Source organism: Lissotriton vulgaris, chromosome 5 (assembly GCF_964263255.1).
Source record: "Lissotriton vulgaris chromosome 5, aLisVul1.2, whole genome shotgun sequence".
Classification (NCBI taxonomy): domain Eukaryota; kingdom Metazoa; phylum Chordata; class Amphibia; order Caudata; family Salamandridae; genus Lissotriton; species Lissotriton vulgaris.
This window is the reverse complement of record NC_141693.1, coordinates 1,558,629,643-1,558,657,137: the sequence shown is the minus strand read 5'-3', so window position 1 is coordinate 1,558,657,137 and position 27,495 is coordinate 1,558,629,643. Positions and strand designations below refer to the sequence as shown.

Here is a 27,495-nt window from a genome sequence, read left to right as displayed (position 1 = left end):
TGTACATGATGAAGTGTCCACGTTATACCATGGTCAAAATCAATTACGTTCTGTAATGCAGTTTGCCTGGACTCTACAGACAATTAAGGCTGGTCGAGTTCCCTGGACCTCATTGAACGTTTCATCACTTTTTGCCCCTTTTAATCTTACTGATAAACAGCGCATGCTTTCAATGCGTGATGCATCGTTTTCTATGTTACATATTGAGAAGCTAGAATCCTTACCTTTTTCTGTTGCTGAAACCACCACTGCCACGTGGCTTATTCATGGTTTAATTACATTACCATTTCCCTTATATAAATTTACTAACTGTATGCGGTATATTGCTATAGGACGATATGAGCCACTAGGCAATGCATTCCTACATGAGGCATGGTCATTACCATACACATACAGATGTCTGAAGGATGGAAAAGAAGTGAATCTTAATGGTGAGGAATGCACACAGTCACCTGATCATTCATTAATATGCAGACACATTCAGTTACACGGTTCTTGTAATCAGGACCGCCCAAATTTAGCATGTGTTTTAAAAGGCACGCCAGTTCCTGCAGTAGTGCCCACATTTACATTATTAGCTAATGGTAGTTATTTGCTTTTAAACAACGAATTATGTTGTGGTTTATTAATTGGTGTGGCTTATATAGTTACTGTATCAGAACGTGTAGTGTGCTGCAAGAATGTTCTATACCCACCCACGCATGGCTCTTCAGATGTCTCCATCTGGCCTCGGATCCCAACCTTGGAAGCGAAATTCAATGGTTTAAGCAGAATAAGGGCTCTTTTGTCTCAAAAACAAGTGACCCTGAGTTCGGCCCGGGAAACTTATGTCCTTCACATAGCTAACACCCGCACAGAGGTGCAGGCGCTTTTAAACACTGATTTGCCATTTCATTTCTGCGAGCTGGTACACCAGATTTTTAATGCTTCTTCAACGACTGGGCTGGCACATTTTTTTAAACTTGTAAGCAGTGGACTCGTGACTACGTTTGAAAAAGTTTTTGGTATCATTCCCACGTTTTTCCACACTATTTTTGGGAGTTTGTTTGGTGGAATACCTGTGTTGCTGGCGGTGGCCGCAGGCTTTCTGTTGGTGTTTTTCTTCATAAAACATGGATGCCCATCCTGCGCAAGACGCCGTTCAACGCCTCCTGACACTGTGCCGTAATCGGATGCTCAATTACTATGGAACTTTGCCGCTTGCAGCATTAAGCACGGCCTATAGATTGTCATTTCGGTTCACCGACTTCACGTGTGTCCAACCTGTGTTTCACTGCCTAAACTGCGAGTTCGATTGGGCCATTGATTTGTGCCTATGCTTGAGGACTGCTCCTGACGTCGATTTTGATCAGCTAATGCGTCCCGTTGTGGCTCACGAGCTGATCTGTTCTGGCGAGAGAGTTATGGCCTTGGCAGCGATAAATGGAGTTCTGGGCCAATGGGAGATCTCTGCAGCGGCGAATGCCTTTCTGACACACAGCGTTCTGGTGAACCCACCGAGTTGTCCTCTGACGTTGCAGGAGGATCCGATGCTGGAGGAGCACGTATGTTCTTTCCCATTGCTAAATTGGATGGCTGAACTATTTTCGGATGATGGCAGTGATTTCATACTGGAGGCTGTTGCAACTTTCTTTGCATATACTTTCCAATCGTGAGATGCCTGGAAGGAATGCTTTGTTGTGAAAATATAACTTTCCCCTCGCTGTATTGGAGGGATGGACTATGTTCAGCGGATGGAGAGTTCGCTCACGTGATGTTGCTGGAGATAACGTCTAAGTGGCACATGACTTTGGATATCGGATGAGTGCCTTGGTTTTTTATCTTACAAACATTTGAAAGGATGCGACCTGGTCATACATTTCATAATTTTTGAACCAGGCGGAAGACTTTGGTTCAAGACTTTTGATATTTTTTAGATTTGATGCCACTGTAGGCATTCATACATATTCATTCATACATATTCAATCATACATATTTTTAGCTTATTTTAGCTCAAAACTATTGAATTTTGCTTTCAAGTTGTGTATCTGATTTAGTATTGCCTTTTCCCTTATGATTGGCGGTGCTCGGACCAATGGGGGGGTGTCATATGGATACTTCATTACATATATTGCGTTAAGTTAGCATGAGTGTATTACATGTTTAAACAGCCGTTTTGCCTTCAGGCTTCAGTTTTGCACACGACACGTACTTGTTGTTGTAGCTTTCAGCCTAGAAGTGGTGAGGTGTTTTATTTGAGAATAATATGTTATTCCTATGCTATCAGCTTTGCCTTGTACACTTGGTACAACTGTCTGCACACTGAGAGCTGCACACTCTAAGATTAACCTAACACAAGGTTGCTGGGAAGTCTGATCCTCGCACCACATTAGACATTAGACATAACACAAATAATGTTGATGCCAACATATTGGGCTCTACGCGGGTTTAAGATAGAGTTACACGGAATGAACGCAGACACTTGGTGCTGCGCATGAAGAGAACTGGTAGATGCTGATGTGAACTGCTCCTACTGACATTGAGAGGTATGGGGTCGCCCTGCTAAAGCCCGAATGAGACCTTCTTAGATATAATATAATATGCTAGATAGGGTGCGCGAAATATAGGTGATATAGATTTCTATTGAAATTGCATTATAACATGCTAGCACCTTTTGCTTACTATGGATTAGTGACTATGCTGCTGACTCTGATTTTTATAATCTGCATTTTGGTATTATACAAGATACTGCGTTTGAGAACTTTGCATTGAATAATAAATATTTCAAACTTGCACTTGTGTTCTCTGACTCTCAGTTTTGGTTTGAAATGATTATAGAACGAAAGAGTGTTCATGTGTTCCACGACTCCTGAGGTATTCTAAAGATCATGTTCTGGTTTGTCTAATACATGTATCATTCCATAATGATCCATGAGACACTGTAGCTAGCTAGGTAACTAGATTTCTGACACTGAGATGAGTTTTTGGATCATCCTAACTCACTAAGGTTCTAGATCTCTATGCACAGTTCTGTGGGAGAACGGAAACCCTGCTACAGCATGTGATCTACAACTGGCATGCCTTGAACGGATAATGTTACTTACCCTGTAAGCATCTGTTCTTGGCGTGTAGAGCTGTAAATTCACTTGTACCCATCCGCCTCCCCGGTCTTCTGTAATTGTTGTAGTTCTCAATTTACATTCATATGCATGGACATCTCTATTCTACACTCAGTAACTCCATTTTCACCCTCTGCGGGAAAACAGTCTTGACCATGGAGTCCATGCCAATGCACACCATCACCGAAAGGAGGAGTCCCTTTTCTTTTGTGACTGGAAAGACTTCTTCAAAGAAAAACTACTTGCAAACATCCAGACCCAAAACTAGATGGCAGAAGTATTCAAAGCATGTGAATCTACAGCTCTACATGCCAAGAACAGATACATACTGGGTAAGTAACAGTTCGAGGCATGTGGGCTGCTGAATTCATATCTGTGCATAGATCGCCGCCTAGTGTTGGGTCCAGATGATCGCACATTGTTGTCCTGGAAGAGTCTTCGAAGTATCACGAGATAGGTGGCTCCTCCCCTGGACTACAGTGCGCATGGGCATCGACTCCATCCCCAGATTGTTTTTTTCCCGCCATTGGGTTCGGATGCATATTGGTTCACTCAAGTTCGGAATCGATATAAAACTTTCTCTTGGCCAAAAGGCCTTTAGTTTACCGTTGGTATTGTCTTGCGGTCAGTGCCCAGTTCTGTTCCTACTCAGTTTCCGAGCCGGACATCCAGGAGAGCCGCGTGGCTTTTCGGCACTGAAGGCCCGGTCGACGCCAAAGCCTTATCGACGACCATCATGGAACGGAGCCCGTTCAAAAGATGTCCTGTGTGCAACTCGAAATATCCCCACATCGATGTCCACCCGGTGTGCAACAAGTGCCTGTCGCCGGATCACGATGAAGCCAGCTGTATGACTTGTTCCCGTTTCCGATCCAAGAAGACGTTCAAACTTCTGCGCGCAAGGAAGCCCAGCAGACGGCACTCGACCCGGTGAACATCTTCGATGCCGGGGATGATGAAGAAGCAGAGCGGGCGGTTCGAAAGAACCTGTTGGATCCCGCATCGGAGATCGACTCCAGCTACGACGCTGATATTGAGATGCTGGATGTGGAAGACGTCGTAGACTAGGTAGGAGATGACGATGGGGCCTTTGGGGCCATGGAAGATAGCTCAAGCGAAGAGCTAGGCCTACAAACTGATACTGGGGCTGAGACACTTCATAAGGCTCAGGTCGAGGGATCGCCACATGTGCTTACCCAAGATCTTCCAATGAGTTCTACAGCCCCGCCTTCGGGCCCGGCTTCGGACATTTCTAAGGAGCCGCAAGTTGCGAAATCTAAACCGAAAGAGAAAGCTTCGTTGTCTGCGCAACCCAAAGCACAAGAGGTGAAATCGAAACCAAAAGTGCGTCTTGCTTTGGTCGGCTCTAAGTCCTCGGAACTATCTGCTCCAACGAAGCATAAAGTTGTTATCGACCCAAAGGGCCGCTAAAGGGCGTCGAGTCGAAGACTGCCGCTCCGAAAGCACCGGTCAAGGTAGTCGACCAGAAAAAATCAGCGCCGAAGACCGTCAACACCGACAAAGGACTCGGAGCTCAGAAGGTTCTCGAGCCTCTACATCGACCGGACAAGGCTAAAGGTGGTACAACCCTCGAGTCCACACCAGGCGGTGGCCCGAAGGGCTCCGTCGAGTCGACACAGCCGTCCGCTTCCTTCTCGAAGCAGGTGTCGGACTCGTTGAAGCGAATCAAGGACAACGCTTCGACGGTCGGGCCAAAGGATACTCCACCTCCAAAGCCTGCCGATAAACCTCAGAAGACGTCGGCGCCCATCCACTTCACGCTGCCACCGAAAGTGGTACCGAAGGCCTTCGTCCCTAAAATGGCCGTCGAGACAGCCAAGGTGTCCACGGGGTCGAAGCCCACAACTGGGGTACCGGCCACAAAGCATCGACTACCCTAGCTTGAAGAGCAGCAGGAACAGTTCATCGATGCTGAAACAGGCAGACTTTCTGTTTTATAAACGAAAGATCACTCCAGAACATCCCATGGAGTCGTATAGAATCCTGTTGAAAAAGAAAAGGGATTCTACTACTGCACCCGTTCTTGTGGAACATATATCTCCACGTGGCCAGGATGTCTCACCCACTTATTCGGATGTGGAAACAGGGGAAGGTGATGATGAGTAAAACTACCCTGTGGACACTGATCCAGAAGATCATAATGAACCCTGGGCAGATGCTGCTGACCCAGGGGATCCACATACTGCCCCGGACACTCAAGTGTATGCTGTAAAAACATCGCCTATTGAGGATTCAGCGGCGTTTAATGCGCTTATTGAAAGGGCAGCCAAGAACCATGATGTCCAGCTCCATGCTGACCCTATTGAAGTGGATTTTCTGTTTGACACCTTTTCCACCTCAGAGAGTACTGTCAAGACTGCCTATGCTGGAGGGTGTCTTGAAACATGCTGGGGAGATATTCAAGGAACCTACAAGAGCCAGGGTTATAAACCCCAGAATTGAAAAGAAGTACAAACTGGCGCCTGGGGACCCTACCTACATTAAGGGACAGTTGCCATTGGACTCTCTTGTTGTTTCTAATGCCCGGAAGAGGTCTAACTCTCAAACAACGGGTGATGCTCCTCCCCCTGATAAAGAATCTAAGGTGTTAGAGGCATCGGGGAAAAGGGTGCCAGCTCAAGCGGCCAACATCTGGCGCATTTCAAACACTCAGGCACTCTTAGCCAGGTATGACAGGGCCCATTACGACACACTGGAGACCCTGTTACAACACCTACCAGATGAATATAAGGAGGCAGCAGAGATGCTTATTCAGGAAGTTAAGCTCATATCAAATGCTTCTATCAAATGTGCACTCGACGCTGCAGACACCGCGGCCCGAGCTGTTAACACAAGTGTCATGCTGAGACGACATGCCTGGCTCAGAATCTCCGGGTTCGAGCCAGAGATACAGACCACCATTCTACATCAGCCAGTAAACCTGATCATTTATTTGGCCCAGAGGTGGACACCACCTTGGAGAAGATCAAGAAAGACATTGAGACTGCAAAGTCTATGGGGGCTCTCCAGTCGCAGCAGTTCAGGGGTGGTTCTTTTCGTCGCTCAAGCAATAGAGGTGTTTCCAGAGGCCAGCTGTCCCAGCAAACACAGTACAATAAAGGTGGCGCGCAAACCACATACGCTAAACAAAGTGGAGGTGGTTATCGTGGAAACCGCGCCAAAGGTAGAGGTCTTGGAAACAACAGCTCCAGATCCTCCGCCACTAACAAACAGTGACGCCTTGTCACTGCCCCCCGACCAAACAACACCGGTCGGGGGGAGACTCCAACAGTTCCTGCCGGTCTGGAAGTCTATCACCACAGAAAGGTGGGTCATAAAGCTCATCCAGTACGGTTATTATCTGGAGTTAACATCCACTCCACCCAACATACCCCCAAGACACCGTCCTATGTCCACAGAGCATTTGCACTTATTGCAGCAGGAGGTACTCATCATGCTGCAAAAAGGAGCAATCGAGCTCGTGCCTGTGGCGGAAAGAGGCACAGGAGTGTACTCACTGTACTTCTTGATACCAAAAAAGGACGGGTCTCTCAGACCCATACTGGACCTCAGACCCCTCAATCAGTACATTCTATCAGAACACTTTCACATGCTAACATTGCAGCAGGTTCTACCGTTGCTCAGTCAGGGAGATTTCCTCGCAACATTGGATCTGAAGGATGCATTTTTTCATATTCCGCTACACCCGTCACGCAGAAAATACCTCAGATTCACCATTCAAAATCAACATTACCAATTCAAGGTCCTCCCTTTCGGAGTAACGACGGCACCCAGGGTGTTTACAAAGTGCCTGGCGACAGTGGCTGCACACCTACGGAGACAGAACATTCACGTCTACCCTTATCTGGACGACTGGCTTATCCAGGCAAAGTCGGCCCAGCTGTGTGCCGCCCACATGTCCCACACCATTCACCTTCACGATCTGGGATTCTCACTGAATTATACGGCAGTATCTGGGCGCAACGATAGACACTCTGGCAGCCAAAGCACAGCCAAATTCAGTGAGGATCAACAGCATGCAATTACTGATACAGAAATTCAGACCTCAAAACTCGCTTCCGGCACGAGTGTTCATGCAGTTGATAGACATGATGGCCTCCTGCATCTTCATAGTCCCGCATGCGAGACTACATATGCGTCCGCTTCAGGAGTGCTTAGCACGTCAGTGGAATCAGGCTCACGGACAGTTGAAAGACCTAGTGTTGGTGACCAGTCGTGCATACAACTCTCTGCATTGGTGGAATCCACAAAACCTTTGCAAGGACGACCGTTCCAGGAGCCTGTGCCACAGATCATTCTGACAACGGACGCTTCTCTCCAGGGTTGGGGAGCTCATGTACTCCACTACACAGTGCAAGGACTATGGAGTACGCAGCAAAGGAAGATGCACATCAATGTTCTAGAGCTGATGGCTATCTTCATGGCGATGAAAGCATTCAAGGTACATCTGTGCAACAAGGTCGTGTTGATCCGGACGGATAACATGACAGCCATGTACTACATTCAGAAACAGGGAGGAACACACACTCCACAGTTGTCTCATCTGGCTCAGAGCATGTGGAAGTGGGCCATTCAGAGGAACATCTTCCTCATGGCGGAACACCTCCCAGGCAAGGACAATCAGATGGCGGACCTGCTCAGCAGGTACAGCCACCAAATGCACGAGTGGGAGATGCATCCATCAGTACTCCACCCGTACTTCCAGCAGTGGGGTCATCCAGACATAGACCTGTTCGCCACAAAGGAGAACGCCAAATGCGGAAGCTTTGCCACCAGGTTCCCACAGTCGCAGGGCAATGCGATATGGATGAACTGATCAGACAGATTTGCGTACGCTTTTCCCCCAGCACCTCTAATACCGCTGGTGGCACGCAAGCTGAAGCAACACTCGATGACTCTCATCCTGGTTGCTCCAACGTGGGTACGCCAACCATGGTACACCACGTTTCTAGAACTATCCGTGGTACCGCATCAAAGGCTGCACCTCACACCCAGGCTTTTGGCGCAGAGCCATGGCGACATTCAGCACCCAGACCTGCAACCGCTCAACCTGGCGATCTGGCTCCTGAGGTCTTAGAATTTGACTACCTCAATTTGCCTCCAGACTGTATGGATATCATAAGGGAGGCAAGAAAGCCCACCACCAGAGCATGCAATGCGGCGAAATGGAAGCGGTTTGTGGTTTATTGTGCTGACCACAACATCAACCCGCTACACGCGTCTACTCAAAACATCATTTGTTATCTGTTACATCTACACAAATGCAATCTGGCCTATGCTTCCATTCGTATACATTTGTCCGCAATAGCAGCTTATCTACAAAACAGGCAGCATCTCTCCCTTTTCAGAGTGCCTTCCATTAAAGCTTTTCTGGAGGGACTCAAACGAGTCATTCCTCCCCATACCCCGCCAGCTCCTGAATGGAACCTAAATGTGGTCCTCACCAGACTGATGGGTCCACCTTTTGAGCCTCTACATTCCTGCGAGATTCAGTTCTTGACGTGGAAAGTGGCTTTCCTGATAGCGATTACATCACTGAGACGCGTTCATGAGCTCCAGGCACTAACTATCCAAGAGCCATTTATACAAATTCATTCCAACAGGGTGGTGCTTCGCACTAACCCTAACTTTCCTCCTAAGGTTGTTTCACAGTTCCATATCAATCAACTATTGAACTGCCTGTGTTTTTCCAAAATCCTGAATCAGTGGCGGAGAGGATGCTCCACACACTAGACGTCAAGAGGGCTTTAAGGTACTACATTGATAGGACCAAGGATTTTCGTAAAACTAAACAACTTTGTTGCCTTTTCGCCACAACACAAAGGCAACCCCATTTCCAAAGCAGGTATAGCTTGGTGGATCGTTGAGTGCATTCAAATCTGCTATGAAAAAGCCAAGCACACTTTAACGGTCCCCCCACGGACCCACTCCACCCGGAAGTTGGGGGCCTCCATGGCTTTCCTTGGAAATATTCCTTTAGAAGACATATGTAGAGCAGCCACATGGTCTACCACAAACACATTTACAAAACACTACTGTGTAGATGTGCACTCCAAACAGCAGGCAGCTGTAGGGCAGGCTGTTCTAAAAACACTTTTTCAGACTGCTGCAGCTGGCACAGGCGGCCGCCGCTAATGGATTCTATGCACAGATATGAATTCAGCAGCCCACATGCCTCGAACCGAATATGCTACTTACCGGTATGCATCTGTTCTTGGCATGTAGGGCTGCTGACATTCATATCGCCCGCCCTCTTCCCCGGCGCCTGTAGCGGCTGCAGCACTCCAATTTACTCTTAGCATGGTCATCACTCACGGTGTTACACTCCATCTTTGCCGCAATGGCTAAAAACAATCTGGGGATGGAGTCGATGCCCATGCGCACTGTAGTCCAGAGGAGGAGCCACCTATCTCGTGATACTTCGAAGACTCTTCCAGGACAACAATGTGCGATCATCCGGCCCCAACACTAGGCGGCGATCTATGCACAGATATGAATGTCAGCAGCCCTACATGCCAAGAACAGATGCATACTGGTAAGTAGCATATTTCTTATCCTGTTGACAGCCTAGTCTATAATCTCCGTTTTCCCTCTAGGCGGGACTTTAACCTTGTTGGAGGAAGGAGTGGTTCTACCACTCTATTGTTTGTCCTCTGCTAGTCTATGATTCCTGCCGTTGGAATAATGACTTCTTACAGATACTATTGCCTGGCTTCTTTGTGACTGGATAGGGGTAAAGACAACATGGGTTGTTGTGCAATGCTGTATGTAAAGATCATTTATTGGCACTACCAATTTGCTAATAGTGTTTGATATGAATCTAGGGCATCAAGGTAGAAGTATTTATCCATAGGAGGACAGTTTTGTGTTGTGATATTAATCTGTGACTCCCTTGTCAACATCTTTCTGGGTTGTCTTTTCACCTTTTAAGTTGGCATATTGTGCTACTTTTGGGCTCAGTTGCTACTACAGGGCTCAGTGGCGCGGAGGTAGGGGACGTGTTAATTATAATAAAAGCTTCCCTAAAGCCACCATCTGTCTTTCACGTCTGGTCACTCCTGCTGGTCCCTTCCTGGTTCCAGCAACCCCTGGGACAGACTCTCATCCAATCCCCGTGGTGCAGAGCAGTGCGAGTATTGGCCTGAGTGGGCAGGATAAACGCTCCATGGAGTCTGTGGGGTTTCTCCAGCCCGGCTGCTGAATGCAGTTGGGTTGAAGAACCCGGAGTGTACGAGAACCCTAAGTGTACATGTGTGTTTTGTTCTGCTCAAGATGGCCGTCCAAAGCTACATGCATACCTAGAAAGCGCACAAGCACTCCTCCCCATGCCCCGCCCCTCCCAGACAGCAAACAAAAAATAAAACTTTGCTAGAGCATTTTTTGTTTGCTTACTCTGCCCCAGGCAGTGGAGCGATGCTCCTCTGCCACGGCAGAGGAACCGCCACGGAGTTCCACATGTTTTCTGCCCGTTTTATTAGTGCTACTACATAGTTATCTTCCAGCTTCTTATGTTTTCAGTTTCCATCTCAGGTGGGAAAGGGATACACCTTTGGGGAGGGCAGGGGCGGGAAGAGCAGGGAGGTTATGATGGTAGAAATTGTTTAACTCACTTTACTGTTTTGTGTGTGGCCTTGTTCATTTCATTGCAAGTTGTGGGAAAGGCGAAAAGCAACACATTCAGGGCTGCATGAGCAGGGTGAGGAAGCACTAGAAATCGAGAACAGCATGAAAAGCACACATGCAAGAGCAACACGTTGGGTTGGGGAGGAGAAACGCATGGCAAGAGATAAAGGATTGAGAATCTCGCAGATGAGCGATGGCCAACACTTAGTGGGAGGAGGAAAGGCACAGGAGGGAGTAGACAGCTGGAGAGCATATGCACTCTTGTAAAGTTCTTAAAGGAAAAGTAGTTCCTTAAAAGTCAGCAGTGGGAGGAGACTAGTAAAAAAGCTGTGATTCAGGAGAGGCACAGACACAAGATAATGAATTCAATCCATCAATTGAGAAGCAGTGTTAAGCATTGGGCAGACTTTGAGCCCACTGTAGATTTTGATAGGCTCACTATAGGTCTTTTGCAATCTATGGTAGGCTTAACTTAAATCACAAACCCATAGCTATAAAGACAGTTGTAATGCAGAATAAAACTAACCAGTCTGTAAAGACACTTGTCTACCGAATTCTTACTGCACTATATAATATTGTTTTATAGCATTCATTTGTCTTTGAATAGACTGGTTTATGAGAAGTATTCTTAATACTTATTCTTGCACTCCTGCAGAATGCGATAATGTTCGGTAAGAAGAGGCACACCGATGTGCAATTTTACACCGAAGTGGGTGAGATCACAACCGACTTGGGAAAACACCAACACATGCATGACCGAGATGACCTCTATGCTGAGCAGGTGAGATAAAGGGTGGAGGATCTTTCCGCAATGAAGGTGCCCCAAAATCGCTGGAGGAGCACAGGATCCCCTCAAATTGCACCATTAAGAAGATAGTTCTCAAAATAGTGCATTGAAGCAACTTGGCCAGTACACTGCTTACGATGTTTGAATCTTTATTGAACGAAGTGAAGGTGAATGCCAAAATCACCTTAATCTATGTGGAAGTAATTTTGTTTTTCTTCACAGTGCTTTCCCCTTCGCCATTTTAGTTTCCATGTGGTTTTTCTCCATAGCAGCACAGACCTTCAGAACTGATATATTGATGATTGGATCGTGTCTGTTGTAGACTCATTTGGTGTGCATAATCCTACCATATAGTGTTAGGTTTGTAATTTTACAAGTTGATGTTCCCAAATTCTGTTTTGGGCTGTAGATCCCATCCCACAAAACAAATAGCAGCTTGATGCATCTCTTGCTGTCAGCCTTGAAGAAAGCACTGCCTCAAGGAATCTAACACGAGATTACCGGTCATGTCGCCTTGGAAGCAAATTAAAGTAATACAATGAGCATGGACCAGCCAGGAGTGATTACTACAGTATGTCGGACTTTCATCAAGTATAGCCTCATTTCATAGAGGTACTAAACCACATATTTGGTTACAAAACACATCACTACCAAACTGCCAGGGTCTTCATTACTGTTATGCAGATGAAGACCCAGCATGTGGGGTATTACTGCTAATGAAGTCAAGGCCTGAAACCTGGGAAAGAATGGAGTGGACCAGTTTGTTCCTTCCAGTGCTTATGGTGCTACTAAAACTGGGACAAGAGAATTCAAAAATCCTTCTTAAACACTACACTGTACACCGTGCATAATGACCGTGAAAAATCCTGGATTCAAAAAACACAAGAATGTATCAGGGGTGGGGGCAGCAGTATGAGGCAGCACCGCAATATCCTTTATGCTATTGAGACTTTGTTGATGCGGATTCCATTATGGTGCAAACACCATAATGTCATTGTGTGGCAGATTGTCTGCCACCCTTCCATGAAAGCCATCACATGGAGATAAATGGAACAAGCATTTACAATGCAATGGTCTCTGCATTATTAAAGGTAGAGCTATTGGCATTGCTCGACATTTTTTTTTATTTTTACTTTTTAAATCATAAATAAATGACACTGTCATTTACATTGCCACCCTATTTAGCTGGTTCCTTTTATCCTAAAATGTATGTTAAACAACAAAATTTACTAACCTAAATTGAAGCGGGTGGACATAATACATCAAACATTTGTAAAGGAGCTACACAGGTACCTAATTATGGCTGAAATACTTCCCCCGATACGCAAGGGTTGTTCAAAGGGCCCATGTATGTCTCATGACGGGACATAACATATTGGTAGGTATTAATAAGAGACGCAGGAGCTCCCATCCGGATCACAGGCTGCTGTTTAAACAATCCGCGTATCGCTCCAAGAGGGAAAGAGCATATAGAAAGGGATCAATACGTAACCGGGGGCCTCCCACCCGGGAGTGATTGAATTTGAATAAGAAATCAGAGTTTGGATACTCTGAGACGTCACAAGTTTCTTAGAGTTTGCAGGGGGCAATGTTTCCTCGTTGAATCTCCACCTTATATCAAAGGGTGGTGGCTAGTAACGAGTATTCCACAATGAACGATAAGTCATTCCCTCTGAATAATGTGCAAAACAAAATATGGAGGCCGACGCAGAATAGTATAGATGCGGTGGGGTTCAGGATACTTATCAGGACTAGATAGGGAAGTCCATAGGCTTTGTCCAAAATTCTGACGCGGTCAGTGTACAAGGGTGCTAGTGAGGGAATTCATGGCAGAGGTAGTCACTGGGGGTGCGCCAACAAACATTGTCGCACAGGGCGCCACCAGTGCTAAAGTCGGACCTGAATGCACAGCAAATGAGACAAGATAGGAACAAAATCTAAACACCCATTCACAGAAGGCAAACACTCGTGGAAGAAGACAGTAAACAGGAAATACTCCACATAAGGGATAAATACATGGGACATCCTAAAACAAAGCCAGCAAATAGAAAGCAAACAAATGTGAGTTCCAAAACACATGGCCAATGAGTGGAATGCATTCCAAGGGAAGCTTTCATTATGTCCCCAAGAAGTATTTACAAACCATAACGCATAAACATCAACCTAAAACGACGTTTTACCCGAACAACGTGAGCAGCAGCAGCAGGACATGTCTGAATAGACACTGAAAAAGAAACATTTTATGGGCATTGAACTTCCAGAGCCCTCGTGGGTTAGCTGTTTTATGGGTGTGACGTAGTCGAAGCACTGCAACACCAATGTGATGTGCACTGCCTTGAACAGCGGCCGTAGATGTTCATCTAACATGCAATCACCCCCTAAAAACAGGAATTATCTGCGGCTCTGCTGGGTTGTGACTCCGGTGGGCAGTCCAGGAACTCCAAGGACTCTGTGTGATCTTGGACTCACAATGTTTTATCTCTACGTCTGGCTATAAAATAAGTTTAAGTCTATGCCTATAGCCTTAACTGTGTGGCGAATGTTCTCAGGTTGAGCTGGAAGTGTTCCCACAATTGCGCGGAAATCATTATACCACATTACTGGGTAATTGCAAAGCAGAACTGTAGCGTTCATCCGTCGGGGTGTTTTTAAAAACAATACCATTGGAAAGTAGAATGGTGTATCTGAATGACACGGAGTGCAATGTTGAGGGTTTCCCGTTGGGCATAGCAGAAACGTTTATTTTCAGGAGCTAATAAAATTAACCCATTTCTAGAGAGAAGAGAAATGGTGAAGTGCGTTATCGTACTACATTTCACAGCCACTGACTGAACACAAAGGCTCAGCAGACCCTTGAAAGGGTTAAGCTCACAGGCAGAGGCTACTGAAAACTGCAAGGTTGAGGGGTACAGCAATTCCATATCATGCAGAGAAATGTGTAGCCGTCTCTGTCCCAGCACCGCCACGACCCAAAGGCTGGTTCTCTGACTTGTTACTCTGACTGAGTGCCCCAGTCGTCTTACTATTCACTTGCGACAAAAGCTAAATCTCTGGCTAGACTTCATCAGCATTTAAAGAGGTGGTCGGACTGGCACACTGCACGAGTCCTGCCAGACATGTGACATGTGCCAAGGCCAGCATGACACGTAAGTTCCTGCTGAACTTTCTGCGACCCGCCCGCACGTCACTAACTTTACTACTGGGTTTTGTTTGGGTCGCATGACGTGGCTGACTACTGCTTGTACCTTGCCAAGCGTCATGGATTTCCTCACAGTTTATCAGCCAGTTAAAGAGATTAAGCATTCCAAGCAGCTGACTCTGTCTGCCCCAGCCGTACCAGGTTATTTGAGTGGGTGGACCAGGTGACTTATATGCATTTACTTGATATTTATGTGGCAGGCTGAATGTAACTGACTCCTTCCTTGTCCTACCGGCCTTTTGGGGACAGGCAGACCTCACGTGTAAATGGCTATGCAAGCAATGCAGGCCCGAAGTCCCGAACCCTATAAATCACCCAGAGGCATGTAATGTTGTGAAAGGTTGTTTTCCTGTCCCACAACACTACAAGGCATCCCATATAATCTATATTCTAATTATTACACCCCTTGAACAATTAATATCGTACCTGTTTCGAGCTTGCTTTGGACATTCTATCCTCCTTTCTGGATCAAATGGATGAGAAATGTGCGCGGTTTAATAGCTGGATTTTGTACACATCACAGCACTCTAGTGAAGACCTCCGGGAAGCCGTTTTACGAGATCCATGCAAAATATATTTTGTTTAGTCTCATCTAGGGGCAGCTAGTTTCTTCCTCTTTAGACTAATTTGAGGTCGGATTTCGCTCCATTCCTTTTGCTTTTAAACCCCTTCCATGCTCATGACGAGCTCAGCTCGTCATGAGGCACAGTGGAGCTGTGCTTATGACGAGCTGATATCGTCATGAACAATGGTATTCAAAGAATGTCAGCACAGGAGGGGAAAAGTCACAGCAGCCAAGGTGTTAATGGCTGAGAGGAGGGTGAAGGGTGGGTATTCTTTGTTTGAAAGACAGCCCTGGAATAGGGGAGGGTAAGTGGGAGGTGGTGGGGGAGGGTGTATTATGCACAGCAAATGGGAACCACAGATGCTCTTCTGCTATCAATTTATTTCAGAAAAACCAAGCGCATTTAGGTTTAAATCTCCTAGACAATGGATGCCCCTCGTAGGCGCAAGGAAGACGGATTATTATAATTTCCACATCAAATACAATTTTATAAAAAATAATTTAAATGGAACTCATTAGGTTCATATATAATTCGCATAGTGATGATATCTTAATCATAATGCAACATGGCATCCATTTCCGGAAGATATACATGAAGTCTGCATCTCTGTCCGAAATGGAGCGTAGTATTGCAATCTATTAAAAGGAGCCCGTAGGTTATGTTATCCGTATCAATAATGTAGTTTCGCATGTCATTCACTGCACAAGACTGCCAAAGGGGCCTCGTCACTGTTTAGCTATAATAACCAGTCCTCTTTTTAGACAACCGCTCTGTGGTCTATGGGACTTGTAGTTTTGCTGCTCTCATAAATCCTGTGTGGGGAGTCCGGTTGCATAAATAGGAGATGAAGTGAGACCAATCAGCAAGACACGGATAGTCCCTCGAGATGAGGGAGTCGTGAATTGCTAATGAATCCAGGGTGCGGAATCCTGTCCGCTCTCGGAGGAGACTCTAGTCTGCGCAGCTGACCGATGAAGGTTGTGTAACTTATTTTCCGTTGTCGCACACCCAGAGTCCTACACTTTTTGCAGTCATTTGCTCTAGGGAAACAATACAGAGATCACGCAATTGCTTAACGGGGAAGTAATAAGCAGCCCTTTCGACTAGGTGGGGTATTTCCAGGGCACAAGTCCTAAACAAGAAAAACAGCACGAACAGGGTGGCAGAGGCAACAAAAACTGCACAAACAGGGGTGGCAGGGGCACGAAAAACGGCACAAATATGGTGGCAGAAGCAAGACGAGGGATAGTTACCTCATGTCCTCGGTAGACGCTGCTCTCCTGGTTTTACTGAGCAGCAAAATGGGTGCCGCAAAGCTCCGAAAATTTCGGAATCGGGGGCGTGTTTTTTGCATTCTGAGTGACTGGTGACGTCACAGGGCGAAAGAACAGAAAAAACATGCCCCTGAATCTGAAAGAAACGGAGCTTGAACTGAGGGACGCCCCTCTCCAGCCAATGGAGGAGATGGGCGGGTTCAAGCCCCCTTAACCTAAAAACATAAAATCTTCGGACTCCGCCCACTGCTACGCAGTGCGACGGTCCTTGACCGAAAAAGGATAGCAACAGGAGCAGCATTGAATTGGCAGATTGCAAAATCTTTATTTTTTTACTGATTTGCTTGGACTGATTTCAGTACAAAGATTTGTTTGATTGGATACATCCTACAGACAGTGATTTAAAAAAAATTGTGTTTGGCATATGAGCTGCAGAATTCATACTTGTGCATAGATCGCCATCTGGTGTTGTGTTTGGATGCTTGCACCTTGTTGTCTTGGAAGAAGTCTTTTGTAGTCACGAGATAGGTGACTCCCTCCTTGGACGATAGTGCACATGGGCATCGACTCCATCCTCAGACTTCAGCGCTCCATTTCGGTACTGTGTTTTCTAAACCTTTCGCTCGCAATCCATCGTAGATTCGACTGTATTGTTTTCGCTCGCGTGTCTTTCGACGCGCTAACTCTCCAATTCGATTCTGGCCGTCGACGCGGGCCGCTGGGCCTATCGATGCCATTTGGGCCTACGGCTAATGGAAAGCACTCCATTTAAAAAATGCTCCCAGTGTGGAGCTAAATTCCCACACAGCGACCAACACAAGGTCTGCAACCTCTGTCTCTCTCCCGAGCACCAGGAGAAGAATTGCCAAGTCTGCGTCTCCTATCGGTCCAAGAAGACTATCCTTGATCACCGGGCCCAACAACACGGAAAGGCGCCACAGGCTGCTCCGGTACCAGAGGACATCTTCGATGAAGGCCCGACGTTCCAGAGGCAGAGGATTTGGAGGATCTCTACATCGTATACGAAGCAGATGACTCCGACTCAGATGACCACATTACTCCAGGTCAACGAGTGAGTACAACTGCGCCAACCCAACCCGAAAAGTAAAAGGCGCAGGTCAAGACTTCGCCTGAAGGCCCTAGTCGCGACCAAAAGAAAACCTAAGAAGCTCCGCCCCCGGGCCCGACTACGAAGACAAAGGAGAACCTTCCAGCAACTTGGGACGGAACAAGCTGCATGCCAGTGCCCCAAAAAATCATCTGCACTGAAAGCGGGAACACATCCTACTCCTGCGGGCACCAAAAAGGCCTCTTCACGAGTCCCTCTGCATCCAACGAACAGAAGGCCTCGGAACAGAAGACACCTCAATCCTTAGGATCCAAAAAAGATTTTGGACACTGCAACGAAGCCGAAGGACACAAAAACCCCTTCTAAGGCTCCAGATGCGAAAACTAAACCACATTTGTAACCGAGAAAATTGGCACCGAAAGCTACCAACGAAGAGGAAGAACTTTTTCTGCCGGATCCCATATCGATCCAAAGCAAAAAACTCTCCATGTGGACCCTAAAACAGGCCCTGCTGTCAGCGTTCCTCAAAAAAAGAGGAAATTAGACACCCCACACATCCCAGATGTGACTGTGAAGAAAAGAGACTGTGCAACTTCACCTTTAAGACCCTCTTCTCCTGTTCTTCCTCCAAAGCCTATCTCCTCCAAAGTCTCCCATGCTTCCACCATATTCACCACCACCACAGGATGATGATGATCTAGGGGGTGGGGGAGGAAATAATGACCCTTTCACTGATCCTGATGACAACACTAACATGCCACCAGACCCATGGGACGACAACATTGTCCCTGTAGATCCTCCGGATCTTCCTGATCCAGATGCATATCCCACTAGATGACATTGGGTTTAGTCTGCTTATTGATAGGGCTGCCCAATATCATGGCGTCTAAATGCATTCAGACCCCACAGAGGAAGACTCTAGTGGACACTTTTGCATAGACCCAAAGAACCGTACAAACGCTGCCCATGCTTAAAGGTGTCATCAAACATGCTCCAGATGTATTGAAAGACCCAGTCAGGACCAGAATTATCAATCCTCGGATTGATAAAAAATATAAACCCGCCCCTAATGATCCCTACCTACATTAAAGGACAACTCCCTTTAGAATCCTTGGTAGTGTCCAGTGCCAGAAAGCGTGCTAACTCTCAAACCTCTGGTGAAGCTCCACCTAGATGCTTCAGGCAAAACTAGTTGCCTCCCAGACAGCTGATCACTGGAGGATAGCTAATGCACTAGCATTACTTTCCAGATACGATAGGGCTCACTACGACGAACTTTAGACCCTCATGCAGCACTTGCCTGACCAAGGCCAAAGCCAATGATCTAATTCAGGAAGGTAAGTTGATAACCAACGCATCCATTAATTGCGCCCTTGATGCAGCAGATACTGCATCCAGATCAATCCACACTAGTGTGTTACTACGAAGGCATGCCTGGTTGCGCATTTCTGGGTTCAAGCAGGAATTGCAAACTACTATCGTGAATCAGCCTTTCAATCACGAACAACTTTTTGGCCCGGCTGTGGACACGGCTTTAGAAAAAATGAAGAAAGACAGACTGCAAAATCCATGGGAGCATTACAGAATCCATCGACCCGAGGCTCCATTTGCCACCCCTTTTATAGAGGCACATCCAAAAACATCAGGGTTGCAAAGTCATCCTGTGCCCTGGGCACACACCAACTTTTTGCTGACTGGAACTGTTGGTAACTGACTCACCAGGGGCTCTGTTTAACTAGGCCCAGGGCCAAGCTAAAAGGAACACATTAGAATACAGTTAAGACGCCCAACATACACTAGGGTACACTATGGTATGGTGGGGTACCCCTGTAATTGACATGACCTAACCCATGTATGTAATAGGGCAGGGGATTGAAACTACGTAAAGGTCTCCAGTGTCCTGGGGCATGGCAATTTAGAGGCCAACAGATTTTCTGCGCTAGCATGTGTGCAGTGCTGAAGCCTGGGGTCAGTTTAAAAGCATCCCTGGTGGCCAGGACAGCTTTTAAACCTTAAATTGTGCCCAATCTCGACTTTGGGGGTAGGGGCCCTTAAAAATGAAAAACTTACCATGTTTTTGCATATTAGAGACCCCCAGGGTCACCCCTAGATATCCCAGGGGTGGGGGGCAGTTATCTATAAGGAGCGCCCTTATAAAATGAGTTTATATATGCCTGGGTTAAGTGAAATTTTACATTTCACTCCCCACCTTGTATTAAAGAGCTGCTCAAATTCGACTTTGATGCTAGAAGGATTGGGTAAGGATGATCTGCAATATTTCTGCAGATTCAGAACCCCTGAAGTCTCCCCTAGTTGCACAGGGGGTAGGGGTCCTGTAAAAATTAGGGAATTTCTTATTAAATATGGTTTTATAAGCCCTGGTTCTTAAAAAGTGGCCCAGGTCATTTTCCCTTTTGCTAACCCCATGGCCCATAGGTTAACATGGTAGGAAGTGATTTATTAATAAATATTGATAGGAGAGGACTAGCCAGACCATTCAAAGACTTCCCAGAAGGGTAGTAGTAAATCCAACAATATTATATTGTTAAATTTCTCCTAAAGTGTACATACAATAAGTTATGAGACTTTCTTGTTTGTAAGTCCAAATCTAGTCTTTCAGTGGTCTGCCCTGATTGGTCAGAGTGGATTAGCCAGGTTGCTGGGAGGGCCGTGTGCTGTTCTATAGGAATGCTAGGCCAGGAGGTGGCGTCGTTAACTACGCTCTTCAAAGGCAAGAGGGGAGGCCTGGGTTTCAGTCCACTATGACAGTCTGACCCAGAGTCAGGGCTAGGCTTAAGAGTATGTGCAGATGGTAGGGGGTGTGTTTAGCCAGCTCTTACCTCCTTGCTGGAAAATCGGCCATAATGGATTTGGAAGAATGATGCACTCTGGGACAAACTAATGCCACACTCCACAGGATGTGGTCATAACTATGAGGAGTTGCCCTGCTCTCATTGGTCAGCAGTGACCTGGTGCTTGACCCAGAGAATTTTGAATAAGTATCTGAGAGGGGCAGAGCCCTCCAGATCTGCTGCTTGAAACTGAATGAAGCAAGAAGTGCCCTGCTGAAGATTTTGCTGTGTGCAAGGAACTCTAAGGCATGACCTATGAAGACTGCACCCTCTGAAACTACAGCCCTGTGGATTACCTTGCTGCCAAAGGACTCAAGAGTGGAAAGTCCCTGCAAAGCTACAGATTAACAGAGCTCACCTGGACAGCCCCACAAATAATTCAAAGCCTGGAGTACCAGTGGATTTGTAAGGGTTTTGTTCAAGTGGATTGCGGAATTGAAGTTTCACACTTTCAAGAACCCTCATGGAGATTCCAGAACCTTGGATTGGATTGTGTGTTGGATACTTTTGGACCCACAAACAGAACGCCAGGAAGGTTTTCTAACTGGACCCCGCTTGCTGAAGAAGGCGACCCACTACAGTGGTGAGAATTCTTCTGAACAATTTATAAAGGTGTGTCTCTGCAGAGAAAATGAAATTACTTAAGGGGCACTGTTGGTTTCTAAGCACTGGAAAGTGACTAATCTTTAAAAATTCATATCTCTGGTTCCCTACCGTGGATTATTTTCGTTTTGGTGTCATTTAAAAGATAAAAATATTACCTATTTTTATAAATTGGTGTTGGATTTTTATTTTGTGTTGTGTCTTAATTATTTACTGATATTTTGTTTTAAATGCTTTACATACCTGTCTTTGAAGTTAAGCCACCTTACCAAGGGTTGAGCAAAGGAATCATTTTCTAAGACCTATGCTGAGTCCTATCATGTGTTAGTGGCCTTATTGCCAGTGGCAAACCTACATTTGCCCCTACCAACAACCCACTTTCGAACAATCAGTACAGACACAGCTTCTTCCTCCTATAAAAACCACACAAACCTCCACCAACAGGGGAAATAACAACCAGGAGGGAACAGGCCGAGGTAACACTCGCACCTACCCCACTAACAAATAGTGACACCCCATTACCCCCCCCCCCCCTCCCCCCCCACACTCCAGACGGTACAATTTATCTCTCTAGGACCACTATCTAGAATCACTGAGAAAATACCTAAAGAGGACAGGAGATCCTTCAAAACGGTGGTCTGATGCCTAATGAAGTCATTAGTGCAGCTGCCTCTGATCTTGCAGCCCATGGATCCTCTCATGGCATTTGCACCCGACGATCTTCCTGCCTTCACCTTACAGATCTCAAACTGAGGCCCAAAACCGGATATGAAATTTGCTAATCTGCAACTTATTAATAAGCCCTCATGCAGATGACGAGATGGCAAAGATTAAAACTGACCTGGACACCCTCAAAGCTGTGGGCCTTGAGAAACGAAAAGATTTCCTCTGCAGGTTCTGTCCCTATGACAGTCAATCCCATCAACAGAGGGTTCAAACTCCTCTCTGGTCAACTCTGCAACAATACCAAGGAAGGTTGCATTATCATTCCTGCAGGCCTGCTCGTGGAAGAGGAGCTTCTTGCCCATCGGCTTCCACCAGCAAAACAATGAGCACTCTCTTCCTCCGTATTCCACTTTGGTTGGGGGGTGGGGGTGGGGGTGGGGGTGGTGGTATTTTTATACAGTGTGTCTTAAATATTGTGCAAAATGGCTACTCCATCCGGTTCAAGACCACTGCCATTCCAACACATCAACAGGTCTTGCTACAAAAAGGTCAACTCACTGCTCCAGGAAGGAGCCATCAAAAAAGTTCCAGCCTCCCAATAAAGGCTAGGAATTTACTCACACTATTTTCTGTTTCAGAAAAAAGGTCTGAATGGGGAGTACAGACCTATTCTAGACTTGCAACTTTTGGACAAGTTTATCCTCAAGGAAAAGTTTAGGATGCTTGCTCTTGACCAGATCTATCCCCAGCTTCACCAAGGGGACTAAATGTACGCAATCTTTCTTCAGGATGTCTACTTCACATTCCTGTCATCAAGAAGCACCGGAAATTCCTGCGCTTCAAAGTAGCATCCACACACTGCCAATACAAGGCCCTGCCCTTCGGGTTAAAGTCAGCATATTGCATGTTCATGTGCATGGCGGTGGTAGCTGCTTACCCATAGTTAAACGGCTGGCTCATCAAGAGTTCCGCTCCTCTTCTTACTCGTGATCATCTTTCAGATCTACATACAAGCTCTGCAGCAGTTAGGCTTGCAAGTCATTTAAAAAAAATCCATCTTAATTGCTATGCAAACTATACATTACCTTAGAAAAATCCTGGATTAAAAAAACACAAGAATGTATCGGGGGTGGGGGTGGGGTGGGGTGGCAGCGGCGGGGAGATTATCTTCACTCAACAACAACAAGTTTTACTCTTCTCCCCACTTTTTATCCATTGGCCAGGCAAGTAGCGCCTCTCTGGCATCCTTGGCATCTTGCATCTACATTGTTCCCCATGCCAGGCTACACATGTGACCTCTCCAGCAAACACTGGAAGAATAGTGGTCTCAGTTCTCGGACCTCTGGGAAGGCAGAGTGGTGCACTCACAAATGGCCAGAGAATCGCTCCAATGGTCGGCAACTATCAATAGGAGTTCCTTTTCACCCCAAAGTTCCCACGCACTCTTATCACAGACCTTTCCCTCCAGGATTGGGAAGCCCACATGGGTTCTCTACAAGTTAAAGGTCTGTGGTCTGAAAAGAAACTGTACCATAACATTCTGGAACTGATGGCAGTTCATCTCACATTCAAGTCCTTTTTCTCGCCCAGTCTGGTACACGCGGACAATACGATTAGCACAAGCAGGGAGGAACCTGGTCAAACCCTGTCTCTGGAAGTTTAAGCTATATGGAAGTTGCTGCTTGCCAGATACCTGATCATCTAAGCAATCCACCTTCCAGGCCCACTCAACGTTCAAGCAGACTGTCACAACTTCACCGAAGCTCACAACTGGCTACTAAACGACAGTCAATCGAGACATTTTCAACATTGGGAAACACCACAAATCGATCTGTTTGCGGATGAAACACAAAATGCTGCATCTTCGCATCCATGGTCTTCTAACCAGGATCCAAAGGGGATGCTCTTTTGATCAACTTGTCAGACATTGCTATACACCTTTCCTCCCATTCCTCTGATCCCATGGTCATCAACAAATTTTACAGAGCCAGGGCAGTCCTGATTGCTCCGGAGTTGCCTCGCCAGTGGTGATATTCTTCACCTGTCCAACACCACACAGGAAGTTGACACGTAGACCCGATTTCCTCTACAAGCTAGGAGTGAAGATCTTCCACCCCAACCTTCCCTCTCTGAACTTGACGGCATGTCTCCTGAATTCCTGCAATATGGACACTTAGGCCTTTCCCAAGACTATATGGACATCTTAAGTCTAGAAGGCCTAGCAGAAAATCGACTTATGGTTGTAAGAAAGTGACTCTGTATATACTGGACCAAAGTAAGATACAGTGTGTACAGAGTCCACAGTCCCTAGAGGTTTTGCAGAGGCTAAAGTTAGATATAACCGTACTCTAAAGTGGTAGCTTGGTCGAGCCGTAAGGCAGTATCAGAGGACAGTGTAAAGCATTTGTTGTACATACTCAGCCAGCAAATGGTCTCACACACTCAAGAACTGAACTCTAGGCAAATTGTTTTGTATCAGAAGAGTTTTATTTTAGAACCAACAAGGTATCAAAATATGCTTCCTCAGAATGGATTACTTTAGTTAAATACTTTTCAAATAGGCAATAGACCCTTTGAATACAATAGTTTGTTGCAATAGAGCTCAATGGAAATTTCTAGTTGAATGCAATGAGTTACTTTGTAGATTACTTTTCTAACCAAAGGACTGGATCCTAGATTAAGTCCTGGGACATGTGCTGTAAACAGTTAAGTCAAAGCATTTTGGTTACAGTAGTGATTTTTAAGGAATATTATTGTATTTTAAAAGTTGAAACTTTTCTGGATGAAATTACCAATGTTATCCTATGGAAGGAAATTCTGTTTGCAGGTAAAGTATGTTTACGTTAGTTTTGTTATCCTGGGCTCCTAGGTTCAGCACTGGGACATCTATCTAAAATAGGCAAGTAATTACGTTTTTATCGTTGGCACGATTTTTAAAGAATATTTAATTTTCAAAAATCGACACTTTGAAACTTTTTCAGCAAAAAGCAGGCAATGACATCCTATGGAAGGAAATTCAAATTACTGGCAAGTACGGTTAAAATGACTTGTATGGGTCAGTACTGAGCTACAAGATGCAGCACTGAGGCCTCTCCTGATAACAGGTGAGTAAATCGGAATTCGTTGTTCGGCTGACTAATTTTAGATGAATATTTTAAAGTTCGAAAAACTCCACACTTAGAAGAATTTCTAAGTGAAACCAGTCAATGTTAGCCTATGGAAGAAAAGTGAGTTATCTGCTTTTAGGTAAGTACTCGACTGGAAGAGTTAAGGTTTTGGGCATAGACTGGGGGGGGGGGGGCGTCTCCCAGGGTCAGGTAGGTACAGTTGGTACACCCTCAGGGGCAGCCGGGTGCAGATGTAGTTGGGCCCAATGTTATCCAATGAGAGGCAGGGGGCCTTCGGTTGGTAGCTGCTGGTTAGTAGGCCACGCGGCTGTGGGAGCTGGGCTCCTGGTCACTTGCTCAGGGCAAATGGGGAAGTAGATTAGGGCGAGGGGGTGCACTGCCAGAGGCACTCGGGCAGCTGGGTGCTTTTGAGCAGTCCGGTGCTCAATGTTAGTCATTGGAGATCTTGAAAAGGGAACAAAGGCTGCAGGCTCGGGGACCGAAATTCTTCAGGAGCGACCAACACTTTGAGGGGTAAGTTGGTATCTTGGAGGATAGGTAGGCACCCTGGAGTTGGGCACAGGAGGCCGGGGGCAGGGGTGTCTTTGGACGTCAGGAAATCTTACCCTCTGCTGGTCGTGGTTGGAGGGGTCCCTGGTTCTGAGGCTGGAGGCATCCGCAAGGAGGGTCCTTGGGAACTGGATTCCAGGTTAGAATCGCCGGGCGGACGTCCTCGGGGTCTTTGTCCCATCGGGCACAGGCCGGTCTCAGCGGGTGCAGAGTGGCACCAGGGTTATTGCTGTTTGAGCAGAATCACTGCTCATGGGAGTGCCAGTCTCTAAGAGGGTCAAGGCAGGCAGGTCCTCCGGGGTACTCGAGGTTGCTGTCCGCAGGAGATGGCAGGATTTAGCAGGTTCCAGGATCAACAGGCCGGTAGGGCTGGGACCAAGCCAGTTGGTGTCGTCCTTTAGTTAGCAGCTGCACGGCAGGTCTTCTTCTTGGTCTTCTTTCTTGTTTTGAAAACGGGATCTGAGGAAGGAAGGTTCATGGTGCCCCTAAATATGGTTCTTGGTGCCCCTAAATACTAAATTTAGGGGCGTTTACAGGTAGGGGAAGGGCAGCGACCAATAGGTTCCGGTCCTGGGGTGAGTACACCCCCTAACCTGCTCCTCTCCTGTGGGAGGGGGGCAGGAGCCTATCTCTGATTGGGCAGGCTCCCCATCCTCAAGATGGCCGGAGCTGTGCTTCACCTCGCCTCTCCCACCGGAGTGGTGGAGTTGGCACAGCCTGGCACACCCCCTTTCCCCACGTAGTGTTTCCTGCCAGCCTTCCTGCCAGAGTGGGGGACAGTTGCTGAGTACAGCAAGTGGTCTGGAGAAGCTCACAAAGGCGGCATGCCTTTGAAGCTTCCTCCTGCCCATCCTGGGGTTGGAGACCTAGTACCTCGCCCAGGATGTGCATTGTTGCAGGCCCAGGAGAGCAGGGGCTCTCCACCCAGGGGTCCATCAACATGTCTGCTGTGTGGCAGCCTCTCAGACAAGACGTGGATTGTAGGTTAGATTTCAGTGAGCATCTCTAAGATGCCCTCTGTAGTGCATTTTTACATTAAATCCCACACTGGCACCAGTGTGGGTTTAATGTGCTGAGAAGTTTGATAGCAAACTTGTCAGTCTTCAGTGTAGCCCTTATGGTGGAGTGGAGTGGCTCACTGATTAGAGGCGGCAGACCCGGAAGCAGAGAACGGCCCGGGACCAGGGTTCAATTCCCGACGCGGCAGGGTTGTGGACCAGGGTCAGCGGACTCGATAATTCTCGCCTCGGTGCCTACTCTAACCAGGGAATCACACTCTGCAACTCTGGGCATTAAGCTTGCCTCATCTCTACAATGGCCCCCCACAGACGCCGGGGATGCCTGGTTTCACCTTGGAGATACCCAGATGGGACCATCTCACAGGGAAAGCCAGGACGGGTTCCCCAGCGGTCTTCAGCGCCAGGACACCCCGAGATGGGGTAACAGTGCGCTTTACAAGTATCATTACATTACATTATGTTGCTGTGGAGTTTGTAATGACAACCTCCCAGCACCGTGTACTCTTAATGGCATCACTGCACTTACAGTGCCCCGGAATGGCCCTGGGTACTGTAGGGGCACAGGGCTCATGCACCTGTGCCCACACCACTGGCATAGGGCACCCAGCAAGAGGGGCGACTAATGTATGCCAGGTCAGTGGGTTTGTGGGCATGGCACACTGGGGTGTGTGCCATGTCGACTCTTTGTTTAGTTCTGCACCAGGACACTCAGCCTGCAAAGGGTGTGTGTGGTTGTGTGTGTCAGGGTGCAGGGCCCCTAAAGGTGCCACAATAAGTGCTGCAGCCCTTAGGTGTCTTATCTGGTCACAATGCCTAGGGTACCATTTACCAGGGGCTGCCATGTGGCCAGAGATGCCAATTGGGTTTTAGCTTAAACCGTTTTAGGGAAGGAACATAGGCCCTGGGCACCTGGTTGGCAGAGGCCCTGGGCACATTCAGTCAAAGGACTTCAGCAAAAAGTGGGGGCATACCATGCAAGAAAGATGGCACTTTCTCACAATGGTTTGCCCAGAATGGTCGTCATCTGATCCTAGGTCAATA

General features: G+C 46.9%; 1 protein-coding gene across 1 annotated transcript in view; it reads left to right on the top strand.

Moving 5' to 3' along the window:
- SUPT16H (SPT16 homolog, facilitates chromatin remodeling subunit) overlaps positions 1–27,495 on the top strand; it is a 270,497-nt gene that overhangs the window by 184,439 nt on the left and 58,563 nt on the right. Inside the window, exon 19 of the mRNA XM_086923629.1 lies at positions 11,398–11,523. Coding sequence (XP_086779755.1) covers positions 11,398–11,523 — 126 coding nt within the window. The remainder of the gene's footprint in view (positions 1–11,397; positions 11,524–27,495) is intronic.